Source organism: Catharus ustulatus, chromosome 9, assembly GCF_009819885.2.
Source record: "Catharus ustulatus isolate bCatUst1 chromosome 9, bCatUst1.pri.v2, whole genome shotgun sequence".
NCBI lineage: Eukaryota > Metazoa > Chordata > Aves > Passeriformes > Turdidae > Catharus > Catharus ustulatus.
Genome location: NC_046229.1, coordinates 19,273,691 through 19,290,316, shown reverse-complemented (window position 1 = coordinate 19,290,316; position 16,626 = coordinate 19,273,691). Strand labels below are relative to the sequence as shown.

The following is a 16,626-nucleotide window of genomic DNA, read 5'->3' as shown; positions in this document are numbered from 1 at the left end:
TACATATGCTAAGAATATCCTTGTGATTTATAAAGTGATTTATTGATCCCTGGAAAAAAAAGAACAATTTTCACAGTTCTATGTGGACTATGAACACATCTTTAGAACTTTAGCCTTGGGGTAAGAAGTAGGAGAAAATTAAAGCAGTTTCTGAAATACTTCACCAACCATCTCCCAGAAAATGACCCAATCTGCTTGATTATTGGAAAAGACAAACTCCTTAATGGCTAGCATCAGCTGAAGCTGCTTCAGGATGTGCTTTGGCAGTTGCTGCAAAAATTCCTTTTCTGCAGAGATATGTGAGCAGTCATTAAGTAAGAGTATTGACAAAGGAAATGCCCTGAACATAAAGACAGTATGATTAAAAAGATATTTCTAGAATATAATTCTGCTGACAGTGACATGAAGAGTTGCATATTTCTGTTCATCTTATTAAAATGTGAACATGCAGACTATTATTTAGAGGGAAAAGATAATCTCTTAAAAATCCCCACTGTTTTCTCAGATTGATGAGTTATTGTGTGTACAGTGGAGTGCTTCAAAATGATCTGTGTGATCTGGTTGGGTATCAGAACTGTAGGTTGTAGAAATGTCCTCCATAAACTGCAACAAAGGAAATGGCATCATGCTTTAAACCCCCTGTATGCTCAGATATCCATTTCGCCCCCTCAGCCTGTGCTTAAAATAGCAGTAACAACCTTGGTGCGGGGCATTTCCTGGCGATTAATAACTGGCCAGGGTTAATGGCCCTCAGCAGTGCCTCAGGCCATCAACTCCTCCCAGCCAGTCATTACTCCCTGGGAAATGCCCTTTTCTGGGTAGTTATTGTTTTAGAATTAAGATGTAGATGCCATTGCATGGAGATAAAATGACCTTGTGGCAATCTTACAAAATAAATGTTTTTTTTTAAAAAAAAAAAAAAGGCGGCAGCATTTTGAAATTATTAAGGGTCAACAATCCATCAAAATGAAAACCTAAAGTTTATAAAAATGACAGAATTCTGCTAGTGTGATTACCTATGCAGAATATATATTCCCTAAATACGTCTTCCTAATTTCCATTTCATATTTGTCATAGGCAATTGGCTGAATTATAGAATTTGATCTTTTAAAATGCACAGTACCTCTGACATTCATTTTACTGTCTGTGATATGATTTTAGTCTTTTATGAAGCACTGAGCATATGTGATTTAGATAATTCTGCTTTTTTGTCTTTTATATTACAATATTTATATTACAATAATAATAGGAAAGCGAATGTGTACCTGATCAAAGTAGTGTGTGCTGTTCCTGTAGCCCATGTTCTGTATAGTCTGTGATGTGGTTTACATTTTAGTCATTCTGCTAGAGCTCTAATGAAGAAAAATATGAAGGCTAGGTCTATATTTAAAAGGCTTGCTCACATACTTATGTAGGCTAGGAACACTAAAAATAAATGGCACCTAACTGCTGTCCTGGCAGAACCCAGTGTAGATGCAGTTATTCCACCAAACTGTTTATTTTTGTTCAGAAGCGAGCGCGGCGTTTGCTGCTCTGAACTGTGCCGGTAGTAGGAGAGCTGGCTCTCTGCAGACATGTTCTAGCTCAGACAAGAAAGGCAGAGGCACATGCTTGAATCTATCACAATTAGAGCCAGCTCTTCACTATGATTGACAGCAGCTGGACTATATCCCAGCCTCCTGTGCTTTCTGGGGAGGGGGGCTAGGGAAAGATCTCAAGTTCTGAGCAAAATGTGGGAATAAAATGTTCCAAGATGTTTTTTCTTTTCTTTATCTACCATGAGGAACATGTAGATTAGCAGAATTCTTAGTGGGCTCTGAACTATCTTATTCTACACCCTCAATACTTCTAGTAGCTTCTAAACTTTTTATGCACATTCTGTTTAGGAACTATGGCCATAAACTTTTCCGTAGTCTTCGTAACTAAACTTCTCATATCTGTCCCAATTCCATATTCTAGATCTAAATTTACCCTGTTTTATATTTTAATTCTTTTGTTTGTTTGTTTTGGGTTTTTTGCTTGGTGTTGGTTTTGGTTTTTTGTGGAGTTTTTGTTAATTTGGTTTTTTTTGTTGTTGTTCTAATGAACTGTGCTTAAAGGAGTGACTGCTAAACATGCAAAATGAGGTGGCCAACAGGATCCAAAAAACAATCTTGTTCTTTTCATACAGTCTTAGCCTAATGCACAGTGTGACCACAGGCATGCCAACCAATTACCATGGGATAGCAAACTGCTAAAAAGTGTGGCAGGGTGGTGACTACCCCTATTGGGAACCTGCAGCAAATACAGGCTAATTCAAGTTAATATGGATTTCTTCAGTTTTGGATATAGCAAACTCCTGTTTTATGGGATTTGAAAGAGCACTAGAGCAATCACTGGCTGCAGGTGTGCCCATGGGTGATAACTCATAAATCACCTGTTTGTGTGTTGAAACCTTGTATGCAGGGCTAGTGGAGATGGTCTTTTGAGTGTAGAAGGAAGTGTGTGACAGTAAGTATGTATTTACTGAGCACTTAAAACCCATGTAAATATTTTAAAGGCTTGTTTAAAGGAGATTTAAATACATACTTTCTTGTGAGCCACATAGCTTAAATATAAACTAAGAAACCAACAGAGTGCTTTTCTCTCCTGTTTCCTGCCACTACACTTCCTAGTCTCCCAAATCTCAGGAAGAATGCTTTTTCACTGGTTATTTTTACATCTGTCTTGCATTTCTAAGTCCAGGGTTCCTCATTTATTTCAAATTTAATTTTCTTTTACTTCCTTTCATGTTTAATTTTTTTTTATAAAATTGTAGTTACATTGATTTTTCTGTCTATCCATAATAGCTAATTTAAGTCCAATGTTTGGAAAAAAATTTATTGAAGCTCTATTCCTAAATTTCAGGGCAGCATTTATAAAAATCTGCTTCATTTTTTTTGCATTGGAACATGATAGATGTATTCTTAGCTACACCATTCTTGGCCACCTAGCCATTTATGTTCTCTCTCTATAACTATATTAAAATCTGAATTATGCTTGTAGAATGTTTCATTTAAGTTATATACACCTCAGATGAGAGTATATAAAGATTCTGCAATTTTGTAGGTACCCCAAATTACCCATGTGCAGTGTGTGCACCTTAAAGCCAAGGGTGAGCATTAAAAATGTATGTGTGTTCTATTTGCATTCTCTCAATGTACTGCCAGCATGCCTCTGGTTCCCAGTAGGACTTTTGCCTTTGATTCTGCCAAAGGCATCCACACTTCACGTGATTTATTTTCAGTTTATCTTTTTGGGAACACACGTACTCACAGCTGGGTCATTGATAAAAATCTTACCAACATTAGGTCTTCCAGTGCTTTCATTTCAATGAGCATTTGAATGAGGGCTATAAGGCTGTATAAAATTCAATGCATTTTAATTTTAAAATGTCCAAACACACAGCGGTATGCTGAACAAGTTAGGTAACAATTTTATTAAACTTCCAAATATACAGTGAAAATAGTAAGGCCTCTTTCAGTTTCTCAGTACCTTCACATGAGCTTCCCTAAAATATGCAGAGGTGGGTCGAACTGGCAGTTGAGGAGGAAAGATTAGTCAGAAGGTAACTGCCAACTTGCAGCCCTTCATTTTGTATCTTCCTTGCTGCTGGAGTGTAGCCAAAAAACTACTTGGGTCAGCAGACATAACAGCTAGCTACTTAAGTAAATTCTAATGTCTGCATAGGGAAAAGAAAGCTACCCACTCATGAGATTTTTCTGATCATATCACAGATGGGAGCACTGCAGACCTGCCATCAGGAGGTTCAGTGCATTGTGGCACTGTTGTTCACTGAATTTTTGGCCGGGCTGGGAAATACCAGGGCATGATAGAAAAGATATATGAAGAGATCAACAGAAAACATGCATCTTTCATCTTCACTTCTTGAAAAGTTCTGTACCTGAGAGAAAGTAGAATTTCTTTGTTTGAAAATGGACTACTGTATTTTCACTATAGAAATATTGATATATTAAACAGTTTTTTCCAAATGAAATGGTGGGGATGGATCCCACTGGTCTTGCTTTGTCCATTTTAAAGATACTTTTGTCCATTTTAAAGGTGCTTTTAGCCCTGTGAACTTTTGCAGATTATCTCTGATCATGAGGTGAGCCTGCCTCATTGACCAGGCAGGTTTGGGACTGTGAAGAACCTGTCTTCTTTGTGAAGTCCCATACCTAGACAGATATCTAGGGAAATAGTATTTATATACTGTTTTTTTACAGTATTTGAATACAAATAGTATTTAGGGACTGATAGGTCTCCCCCATGCAGCTGGCATTTAAATCCATCATAACTTCCAGAAGACAGGATGAGCCTTATAGCCTGTTCCTACACATCTTAACTACCACACCTTCATCTCTCAGAACAGCCTAACTGAAGAGTGGTTTGTGCAAAATTATCAGGTAAATTATCACTGATTTTCAGTATATCACTATGAGGATAATGGAGCACAGAGAGAGAGTGGGTGAGTTGTGGAGGATGCAACCTGGCTGACAGAATCATTTAGTCCTTCCAAGCATCCCTCTGGCACCAGCAATGTCACATGATGAAGTAGATCACAGGGCTCTGAAGTGTAAAAAGGGAGGGGTTTTTCTCTCTGCTCTCTGAGTCACAATTTTCTCCTCTACTAGCACTGATACTGCTAGCTTTCTTGAGCTTTCAAAATCCAAGGAAGTGAATTAAAAGAAGCCCTGGGGGGTGATGGAACAAGAGAAGAGATAGGATGGACTTCTCAGAGATGCAAAGAGACAGATTTGACCTGGGGAATTGCTAGCTGACAGAATGCTGGGGTTAGGAAACTGTGATGAAGTTTTTTATTCTGTATTTTGTCTCTTTATATTTTCTGCTGAATTTGTTTTCTAATATGTTAAGCAGGCTTGCTGATAAGTAATAGGGGAATTACATCTGTATGTATCTAGAAACAGCCAAGGTTTGGAAGGGATCTTAAGGTTCCTTTCAGTCAACAGCTGCTCATTCCCTCAGTGGGAGCAGCTTACATGCCTTGAACATCTTTGTCTCCAGTTGGCTTCCCCTCTCAGAGGGACACCCTGCAGAGAGTTGCCTGTGCTGTTGTGAGAATAAAGAGCAACAATTAGCGAGGTGCTCAAAGAACTGTGGTTAAAAGGACTGTGTGTATCCGGCAGAGAATTTGATAAGAGAAAGATTTCTAAAGGTGGAGGAAAAAATTCACAAATTTGTGTAGCTTTTTGCCAGCCTTGTTTTCCTTAGGTGGTTTGAGAATCAATAACGTGTCAGCACCCTGGTGAAAAGCTTTTGCTACAGGTCATAGCATGTGTCTGAAATATCATGGAATTAGATATATCCTTTTTCTTTTAGCTTCTCCAATAATGTATTGGCCTCCTCTGCTTTCTCTTTATATTAAATCAGTGTGGAAAGCACAGAAATACAGCAGGGGCATACCAATCCCACAAGGGCTTGCAGGCATTGTTAGAAGGAAGTACTGCCAAAAATTAGCACCTGTCTTCACTTTTCTTGTGGAATCAGCCCTTATTTCCATGCACTCATGTATTTGTTTTCACTCATTACCAAAGAGACTAAAGACTGAACTAGGATAGGTTTCCTATGAAAAATAAGATCCCAGAGATCCTATCAAATTTCCAGGGGAGTCTTTATCCACATAGGTAATTTTCAATGTAATTTGAAGGGTTTACCTGAAGTACTGAAATTTTCAACAGTCTGTCATAAAGTGGACATACTTCTTCTAGTCATGTTAAATATTTGAGTTTCCCTGAAGTGCTCTGTGCAAGTGCTATATTCTCTTTCATTGTACGTATGTTTTGGGGAACTCTTATTCCATGGTTCCCTTTTCACTGTTCAGAAGTTACTACATCTTAATTAGAGTGCCCTGAGTCATGAGAGATGCATCAGATCTTTTTTTTTTCTTGACCATTCAGTTTTTTTGCAGTTGCATTGCGAATTAGCAGGACTCTCATTCGGTCAGCTTTTCATGAATGCATATTTTCCTTTTCTGTGATCTGTGCTGTGCATTTCTGTGTAAGCAGGGCCAAGAGTATGGCTGCCCTAGCAGTGCTGATATGGTGCTGAGTCTGATGTGGTAGAGAGGCACTTACAAAAACAAGTAGTTCCCTTGTTTTTCTACAGCTGCGGTAAATTCTAAAGTGCAACCTATTTAGCTTTCTGCTCCCATCAAAGACACAATGTTGTGTTATTTTATAAAGAAAAAGGTTTGTTCATAACCTTTGGGTTTTCTTTGTCTGAGGGTGTTAGAACCTAACAACTCTAGACCTGATTTTTAAGTTGTGGCTCAGTGTACTCACTGAAATCCATCAAATAATCTCATTAAATAGGTGGATCTCACTGATAAAATCAGAGACATTATATGAAAATATCTGCCTTTAAAAATAAGCATCTCCATTTAGCCTGGGGTTAGAATCTTTGGTGTTTTCTGCTCATGCTGACTTTTTAAATGTAATACATAGAACAAACCGTAACATTTTTAAACTTTTATCATCATCTTTCTAGACTTAGTTGTGTGCTGATAATGTTTGGCCTGTTTTTGTGTTGCTCTGTTGTATCTATCTTCCTGTTCCTTTAAAAATCAAAGAAGAGATCTCACTATAAAGTAACAAGGCACAGAAAATGCTTTATTCAGAAGGTTTGCTACAACTGAATAATAAACATACTGATATCCCCTACTTGTCTCATTTTCATGTACTCAAATATATGTATTTGAAGTGCAAGTGAATGAGGAAAACAATGGATGGTTAGAGAGTGTTAAATTATTTACTGGAGAGTAAATTCCCTGAAAAAAGAAGAGAGAAGAGAAGCGAAATTGCAGGTCAGCAGTGTTAAGACATTCTGCATTACTTGTCTTTATCATCATGCAGAATCTTTTTATTAAGGCAGTGCAGAAAGAATAGATTTATGGACTGAAGGTACAATGTTTCATATGTCCATATCCATCTAGATTGACAGTTCCTACCAACATGAATTTCCCAGGAGAGACAGTGTTACTGGTGTCAGTGGATGGCATCATTTACTTCAGTGTTCCATTATTAAATTGATAACAAGATAATTCCTCTGCTTCTCAGAGACATGACAGGTTTTACAATTGTTAACTTTCTTATTGCATGGGATTTGATGTTCTAGGTAGTTTTTAATAAGGAGCTTATTTTTATTTCAGTTCTGCAACAAATCAAAATTTACAAGAATGTACACAAAAAGAGAAAGCAGGCTGAGTGTACAAGGCATCAAAATCAGGCTGGTTTCCAGAGGGTTATTTTTATAACAGCAAATGTTTGTGCTCACATTGTTTTTTCAATACGGCACATTTGAGCGTATTTGTGCAGTACAGAATGTTTGCTGTGCTTGTACTCTTGTCTTGTACAATGGGTGTTGTAAGTGTTCTGTACATTGGTAATTCTGGCACTATTTTTTGGGTGGGGGTATCATTTCATCACCCAGTTGCCATTTTGAAAAACAGAGGGTGGCCACAGGTGGCACTGAATAGCACAGGAATTGACAGCGGTCACATTTAAATCCAGACCACTGAGACTTTTTTTTCCAGACTGTTTGAGGGTACTGAAACTCCCTTACTCCCTATAGAGCAGTACAGGACAAATGGTAATTGTCAACCTAGAGTTTTACTGCTCTCTGGCTTTAAATAGATGTGACCCAAACTAGACCCAGTTGGTTGTTTTTTTCCCTCCTTCTTTTTGTTTTGCAACTCCTTGCAGTGAATTCTGTGTGCTAGGAAAGAAAGATCACTTGAAAACATGCACAGTGGCAAACTTCATCCTTATTATTTCTTTTCATTCTATTGCATTCATGAGACATCCACATAGAGATAATGGATGAGAAAAAAAAAACATTCACAAGGGAAATACATTCTAGTTTAAGCTTCCAGGGGATTATTATAAACAGGGAGAAAAATATTTTAAGGATTATGAGAAGTACCTTGTCAGTGTTCTTTTAAGTAGAACAACTACTAATGCATTAGTCACAGAATTGTGTGAAACGTGGCTTTTTACTGCTTTAGCTACAGTATATTCATCTTATAATGGTGTCCTAACTGGTACATTACATACCCTCCCTTTTCCACCTCCCTTGCCTCCAACAAAAAACAAGTTTTATTGTGGACCTTTTTGTTCCACGAATGATGGAAAATGCTGAACACAGAACAGTGTGTGATGTTGCAAACGTGCATTTGTCCCTTTATAAGCATTTGGAGAAATCGTCAGCCACGCTGAGCGGTGCAGGGCGAGAAGCCCTTGTCTGGTGACATCTGTCACAGTGATGGCCAGGGAGGGACAGAGTCTGCAGGGCTGCTGTGCTCCCCGGCGCAGGGCGGGGCAGCAGCATCTCCCACAACAGGCAAAATAGCAGCTTGGATGGAGGAGAGGGAGCAGCACGTACCAGCTATGATTTTGATCTGCAGTAGGGAAGGGGCCAGGGGTCCCACTGTGCTTCAATCATGCACAGTTTGCAGGCAGCCCACACTCGAGCTAGGACAAAGCTGCAATTTAGTCAACCCTCATTTACCACTTACTACACTTCAGCAGCAGCTTCATTGTAAGATCTGTCAGGAGTCTACTTTTGCAAGCTGGGAAGCGTGGTGCAGCCTCACTCGTGTAGCTCAAACCACTGTAATTAAGCTCCTGCCAGGTTGCCACTGAGAATTTCAGGAATCAAAAGGAAGGATGTGCTCACTGCAGATGCACCTGGGCTGGGCCATGAGCTGGACTTTCATGAGATACCAACTCTTTGAGGCTATTACATTTGCAGGGTTGGTAATGTGGTACATGAAGGCACTGAAAAAAGGAGTGAGAAGAGACTAAGGAGCTGAAATGTGATACAGTTCTCATTTATTACTTTCCAATAAAACCTCTGCCTTTTATCACTTGTAATTCTTACTATTCTCTTTTAGATAGTAGGAGATAATATTCTATATTTTCTTTATTAACTTCCATGTGTGATTTTAGGAGCAGATCCAAACCTCGGTCATCACAGATAGTTACCCTAAATGTTCACATGTGACAGGAATTATTTCTTTTTCATGGGCACTGATTCCAAATGAAAAGACTGTAAAGGTGTTTTGGGGAAAAACAGTCACTTGAGAAAGGACAGTTCTGTTAGCAGGGCTGGGGGATATTCTTCCACCAAAGAAATAAGTTTATTTTCAAGTTATAAGAGAACACTAGGGGGGATAAAACAATAAAATCCCTACTATTTTTAAATTTTCATTATTCCCTCTGAGAGCATGGCTTTCCTGTGAACAGTCATGGCAGAAATGTAGTTTTGTTTTCAATTATTTTTGTTATTGTAAACCACTGCTTCTGTCCAAAAGTATGGGCTTAATTTAAAATATGAATCCTAAAACAAATAAATATTTAATAAACATGTTGTCTTAATTAGCAGCTCTTTGAAACATCACAGATCATGTTCCTCCTCGTTTTTACACTCCCAGCAGAATTTTCAAATTTCATTAGTAGCACTTGATGTAACCTAACTCAACTACTTATAAATCTAGTCAGTCGCCCTTGTTGTCTTAGAACTTTCCCCACTGAAAAATTTGGTTTGTTTTAAAGCTCAATTGTGCAGATTTCTGATGTACTTTGGATTGTGACTGCAACTGTGAAAATCCTTATCATGTTGTCAGTGTCTGAGCTGCTGGCTTGTTTTTTTGCTTTAGTTAGTTTATAAAAAGCATGAATTTGACGAGATATGGTTTCTAGATAAATCCAGTTGCTTTAAGTTTTTCTCATACATAGTTTCTCAGACAGATTTGTCACTATTTTTGCTTTTAAAAATTAAAGTCATTTAAAAGAGATTTCTGCTTATTTCCAGAGCCTCAGTTTATCTTGAATATTCAAGTAGGACACAGAGCAGATTTTCTTTCATTAACATTTGACCTATACAGCTATATAAGATTTTTCCCAGTTTAAAAAATTATGGTATAGGAGAGAGACTCTTTATCCCTGTCAGAGGGGAATAAAAGCATGGGCAGAAATGATTGTGTGTGCTTAATGAAGAGTTTGGTCTTATATTTCTGCCAGAGGTGAGCACAAATGGGCACCTGCAGGCAAGGCAGGCACTTCATCAAACATTTCCCTTCTCTCCAGACTCCCATCCTGCCAACAGCAGCCAGAAGGGTGGGTGGGTGGGTGGGTGGGCAGTCTGCAGGTGGGTGGGTTCATTGTAGAAGACTCATCAGAGCAAAACAGTGGAAATAATGATGATGATATGTGGTATTGTCCTTTTAAATTAATAGAATGTAACCTCACCATGTTCAATTTTCTCCATACCTGCCTTACTTTTCAAACTGTTTTTCCCTTCCTTCTGAAGATGCTAAATACCTCTTCCTTCTTATGGAGATAATTTGGGAGTTTGCATTTTCCAGCAATTGTGCGTGTTGGACAATTTTTGTACACCGTGCTTTTCAGTATTTGTTTGAAATGAATGAGTCATTAACCCTCAGCATTATGGGAAAGTTCAAGAGAAGTGTTAAAATGAGGGGGTGACAGATTAAACCAACCCTAGATATTAATGAGACAGTAAAACTTGTTTGGGAAACAAAAAGATTAAAATCAAATGTCACATTACCTGTCAATCAAACTTGAATGTGAAAGTTTCATGTAAGAGGGCCAAATAAACAAGAGCATGGCCAGATGCTTCTCTGTTCTCCTCTCCTACTGTTTCCTTTGAACACGTATTGAGCTGGTAGACTTGTATTAAGTTCTATGATATCTTTTCTGATTTAATCTTTTAGCTGCTGCAATATAGTTTTCTGCTGCATTTTTTCTTCCAAACATCATGCTTCTAAGAAATCCTTAATGCAGGAGTTCTTGGGCTGATTGCTCTGCTGATCTTCCCTCAACTGAACAATTTCAGTCTTGCGGTCCAGAACACATGATTTTATTTTAAATAGAAATTAGCACTGTCACTCGAACTGGGCATTGACCACAGGAGTAGTTAACTTTCATTTCACAGTAATTTGATAGCCCTGTATGCAAATGCTGAGTTGTGTGTCTAGGTGCTTCCCCACACCCCAAAGAATCCTATTAGAACTTACTTTACCTAAAAACATGAACCTCAAGAAATATTTTAGAGGGAGCAGCAGCTTAGAGGCAGAACCCAGACTTGAAAGGTGCTCAGTGTAATGAGAAGGAAAGGCAATTACACAGAATAGCTCTGGGGAACTGGGGCCAGTCAGTGAATAGGAAATAAAATGTGCATCATGGGATAACAAAAGCTGGAGGTTCCCTGGGCCATTCTCCCAGTCCTGCAGATTTCCCCCACATCCTGAAAGTCTCCTCCCAGTTGCCTCTGGGACACAAAATAGTTCTGGCTGTCTGTCACTGTCCTGAAGTTGCATGGTAAGAGACTCCAGGGTCTGGATTCTTGAAGTCAACTGCAATGTTGTGTTCATACACTACCACATTAGAGTGTAAACTTATGCACTGATGTCTTATCTACCTCTAAATAGTCAAAATGCTTCTGTCATTTGTATTAATAGTAAATAACAACTTCATTCCTCAGGCCTCAGGAGCGAGGATGTCTGAGTTTCCTGCTTGGCTCTGTGGTTAGGACAGACTTTGTTCCCACTGCACCACGCAACAGAGAATGCACATGGACAGACCTTCTTTAAAAACCAGGGATGTAATAGCTGAGTTTGTTCCCTGTTTTTCGTCCCCAGTGAAGTCTGCAGCTCTGCTTCGCTTTCTGGCTCCTGGCAGACAGCTGGTAGTTCCCATATGCAGGCTGTGCAGTTCATGTCTAGTCACAGTAATGTACACTATTACAATAATGTGTGTATGCTCTTTCCAGGTTCTGATTGCCAGCATCATGTGCAGCTATAGCAAGGAGGACTGGACTGAACTTTCAAAAATGGCTGAGGTAATGGTTTCCTAAATGTGTTTCCACCTATTTTTTTTAAATTCTCCTTGAAAACAAGAGCTGCAGTAAGGAATTTCTTGAAAGAAATAGATCCAAAGTGAAAAATGAGAATTTAAAACATGTCCATTATAATTTGTTTATTCTGTGTTTTCATTAAAATGATGGAAATGTGAATTTAAAGGAAATCTGTTGCTTCAAAATGGTCCCTTGGATTTTTAAGCAGTATCTGGAAAGCCTTTAGTCTTTGAATGTATATACTTTTTATTTGCATTTTAAGCAAACTGTATATTATGACAGATGCCCTGATAAAATTTAATTCTACCTTTGAGAGGCTAACTTGATCTTACCTTGCCTAGAGGCACACTAGTTTGACAGCACCAGAAGAAATTTTGAATATAAAACTCTTGAATATTTAAAGTATAAAGGGCTCATTTAATGCTATTCTAGTTTTAATACAGACTTTCAAAAACGATAGCTGAGAAAGTCAGCATATATAATAGCAGTCAGCAGGCTTTCTGTAATATAAATCCAATCTTACAGAAATGCAAACAGACTATGCACCTGAAATTTCTATTCAATTTGAAGTAAAAACTATTTAATAACGTGTACCTGTGTCCATAGGGAGTAGTATAAGAAATACTTATTAGGACTGCACTAATTTCATTCAGAAAGGTGTCTATATGTGAATGGAAAGCAGAGTTGTTATGTTTAAATTAAAGTGCATTTTCCAGATAAACGATCTAGAGGAAGTTAAAAGCACAGTGTTAACAAATTTAAGCAAAGAAAAAAATTACCTTGTCATTATTGCTAGCATTAGCTCAGATTTAAATGTTTAAATTATAAATATGCTTTTATATATGTATGGATAGAGGTGTGGATATTTTGAAATTGTATTTTCATATGACAGAATGTTTGGATATCATTGTTGCTTTATTCAGTGTCCTAAGCCCTCCTGTGGTGTTGTGGGATGACACTTCTCGATTTTCTTTGAGCATTTTAAACCTATGAGGAAAAAAGTCACTTTGGGGACTTAGGGAAGTGAAATTAAACATTATCAGTAGTTAGCTTGGTGATCTTCAGCACTATTTCAATTTATACCTGTATTTACCTAATTGACCATGAAATCATATTTTGGAATCTATGCTTGACAGAAGCAGTGCTCCTTTTAAACTGATTAAGATGAATTGCTTTATTGTGCCATTTGCTCCCATTTTTTCCATCCGGTGATACTGCTGTCCAACTTTAAGACACATATTTCCAATCTGTGCTTGCATTTGTGTTACCCTTTTAGAAAAAAAGTGGTTGTTTAAATGCAGTCAGTGATGTGTAACCTATGTGAAGTTGTTGGTGTCTGCCCTGTGGAGAGCAGCAGTAGTTTGGGGCGCCCTGGAATGCGCGGCTGAAGAGCAGGGATGTTTAATCGCACGTGTAGCATCCTACCTAGGAGGTAAAAGATGTGGCTTTCACAAGAGCAGAAGCCCCAGAAGGTAGCACAGTGTCTCAGCAGGAGGGTGACCTATTCATCCAAAAGGTCAGCTTGTCAGGGAGGCCGACAGCCCCGGCGTGGCCAGGCTGGAGCCGGCCGGAGCGGGAGGGCTCCTGCAGTGATGGATGGCTTCTCCCTGCTCACGCTCTTCGGGAGCTGCTGAACCATGGCCACACAGCAGGCAAAGTTACTGAGTTCAGTAAGCAAAAACAAAATGCAGGTGCACAAGAAAACCCTAGTTATAGCCACTGGAAGGCAACAGGAGAGATGTTCGTGTCAGGCCAGAGCAGTTGGGAAAGGAAGAGGAGCGTGTCTGTGTGCTGCCCTCGGACAGCTCGGCTCCTTCCCCTTTTAATTGTAACTAATGGAGGGCAATGAACAGGAATTAGCATGAATAATATGTTTGTTTAGACTTTTTTTATTAACCTCTTGTTCTTCAGAAGCAAATTTATTTAATGATGAAAGCTGTGGCACAGTACAGGCGCCTGCAGAAAATTTGGAGACTGAATCCATTAAAGCAAAAAGGAAAAAATTATTACTGAGTTACAGTTCTTCAGAGCACAACAACACCTGTGTAACACTGCCTGCCAAAGCTCTTAGTGCTGCTCTTAGGCCCTGTAATTCCATTTAATTTTTTAGCATTTTCCAGAACCAACTCATTATTCTGCTCATATCTTTTAACTTTTACTCTAATTCCTTAAGAATCTTTGGAAACCCCATCAGTTTTTGAAGTTTTTATCTCTAATGATCAACATGCTTCTTTTCTAGGGTATCATAACCATAGCTTTTTCTCTTAAAAAAGAAAAATAAGTCAAATGTCTCAAGAAATCTATTTAACATGAACAGTAAGTGCTACAGGAAATACATTACTTGAAAATAATTTTTCATTTTTTGTCCTTTCACATCTTCCGTAGGTTGCTGGTGCTGATGCGCTGGAGTTAAATTTGTCATGTCCTCATGGTATGGGGGAGCGAGGCATGGGACTGGCCTGTGGGCAGGTAGGACTGTAACCACAATCTCTTTAAAGTGTCTCCAGCAATCCTGCGCTGCCACATTGCTAGTTACACCTCAGGGGGCAAGACACAAGCAGCAGATTACCAGCTTGAGATTTTTAGGTTGAATGTGTTTAAATATTTAGTGATGAAAAAAAAAAAGAAGCTGAGAGTGTACAAAATGCTTAGTTTTGCTGAGAACAAAAATGCATTATGTATTTGACAAGGAATATGATGAAAACAATTTCAAAAGAGCACTTAGACAGAATTTGTTGATTTCCATTTCAGTGCCCTGTAGATGTCTTTTAAATCACGTGCTAGTAATTACTGCATGTATCAGTAATGATTTTGAAGGACATGAGATATGCATGCATTTCATTTCACAATTTCTAACACATGAACCTAACTGTATTGCAGCATCTCAGAAGATGCCGTACATTTTGGTAGTACCATGTACAGTTAACACCTCTTTCAAGAGCCTGTGTTCTGTAACCTATAGATTTGGGTTGAGATAGGAATTATCCATGCCTGACGTCTCTGCCGTGTAGAAATCTGTTGCAGAGTTTATCAGTACATCCTATGACTCCAGTTAGGAGAATGTGTATTGTTTTGCCCATGAAAAGAAAATATACATGTACAAACCCTAATTCTCATACTAACATGCTTTTGAAGTTTGTAGATTTTTGCATCTTTTGGTCATGGTTTGAAATTTGTTTTGACTGTGAAAAATGCCAAAATATGGTAAATTGAAAGTGTTTGAAAAATCTTGGTTCACAATCTACCAGGAAAGATATTCTAGAGTTTGACCATCAAAGTTTCTGAATTATGAAGCCTGTTTGGTTTCCCATCTTCATACATTTTGGGGACCGGGAGAAGTTGGATAACAAAACCATTCACTTTCTAAAACTAAGGCAATAGGAGCTCTAATCAGTGCAGCACTTCAAGTGGACACGCTTCAAGTATGGCTTTATTGTAGCAATACTGTCAGGCACAGTGCCCTGGGCTTTTTATTGTTTTCTGTGAACAAAATTATGTCAATCTGGTCCATGCTGTAGATTATTATTTTTAATGGAAGTAATCTGGATGCTTTTTAGGGCCAGCGGTCGTTTACTGAAGTTATGATTAAAAATGGGAGAAAATCATAAAAGCCTCCCAGGATAACACTAGCAAAACAGTAGTAGTTATTATTATTTCTTTTCCTCTGAATTGCATTCAACAGCCATTTGCTATTTTAGCCATCTTTGTAAGTTTTTGAAGAAATTCCCTCCCTTCAGTCTGCAGAGCATAACTCAGTAGTTTGGTGTGTCCCTGCCTGAGAAGGCAGGTGTGGAAGGTGCAGTCTGGTCAGGGAGAGCCCTAGAGATTCCACACAGAAACTGAAACAGCCTCCATTCAAGCAGGGATTTTTTATTTTTTTTAGGTATGTGTTATTTCCAGCTCTCAGTGGCAGAAGTAATGTATGCATGTGAAGTTGCTTAGATGTGTAGTCAGTAGGGAGCTGTCTGGCTACATGAGTTTTTACATATCTTTCAGCTGTTGTAAAATCAGAGAAGCAAATGCAAAATCTGAGCACTCAGGGCTATCGTGTGGATTTGTGACTCTCCATGGAGGGGATCAGATCCATAAAGAAAGAAGGTTACTTTACATATACATATATGTTTTTATAATAATAAAATTTCTGTCTTCCTCATACAATATGCATAGTCTTTGGAATGTTTAATATATATTACTCTTGCTTAAACATTTTCCTGTGTTTCCTTAACTGTCTTTTCAAAATGAGAGCTCAGAAAAGAATCAACTTCTTTAGATGAATAAATGAATAGAACAAACCATGTTTAGAGAGCCAGATCCTGATGTTCTTCCTCAGAGTTGGTTAAAATTATAGTGATTTTAAATGTAGATTAGTGATGCAAAGGGTGGGGGTAAACTGGATTAAGTAATGATATGTGCAACAAGATTTATCCGTAGCCCTTAGGGGTCTTCCACATGCAGTGGCCCCTGGAGGCCCCATCAGAAGATTCAGGATAGTATCAATAGTATTTTGGTTTTTTAGTCGTTTCCCCCTCCCATCCCCCCCAGAACTGAAGTCAGATAGGTCATACATGGGTGGTGTGGGGAAGTCAGGGCTCAGATGTGCTCCTGAAAAAAACACCACTCGATATCTGGAAGTCAAGGCATGAGACTTTGAGAGGCAGAGCAGCTTTCCTGGTTGTACAGTGAAGCAGGTTTTCTTAAATCTTTTTGATAACA

The 16,626-nt window shown here is 38.5% G+C and overlaps 1 protein-coding gene across 2 annotated transcripts in view; it reads left to right on the top strand.

Moving 5' to 3' along the window:
* Positions 1-16,626, top strand: part of DPYD (dihydropyrimidine dehydrogenase) — a 341,070-nt gene that overhangs the window by 220,712 nt on the left and 103,732 nt on the right. For both annotated transcript variants that reach the window (XM_033067795.1, XM_033067796.1), the window contains exons 15-16: positions 11,830-11,898; positions 14,299-14,382. In XM_033067795.1, coding sequence (XP_032923686.1) covers positions 11,830-11,898; positions 14,299-14,382 — 153 coding nt within the window. The remainder of the gene's footprint in view (positions 1-11,829; positions 11,899-14,298; positions 14,383-16,626) is intronic.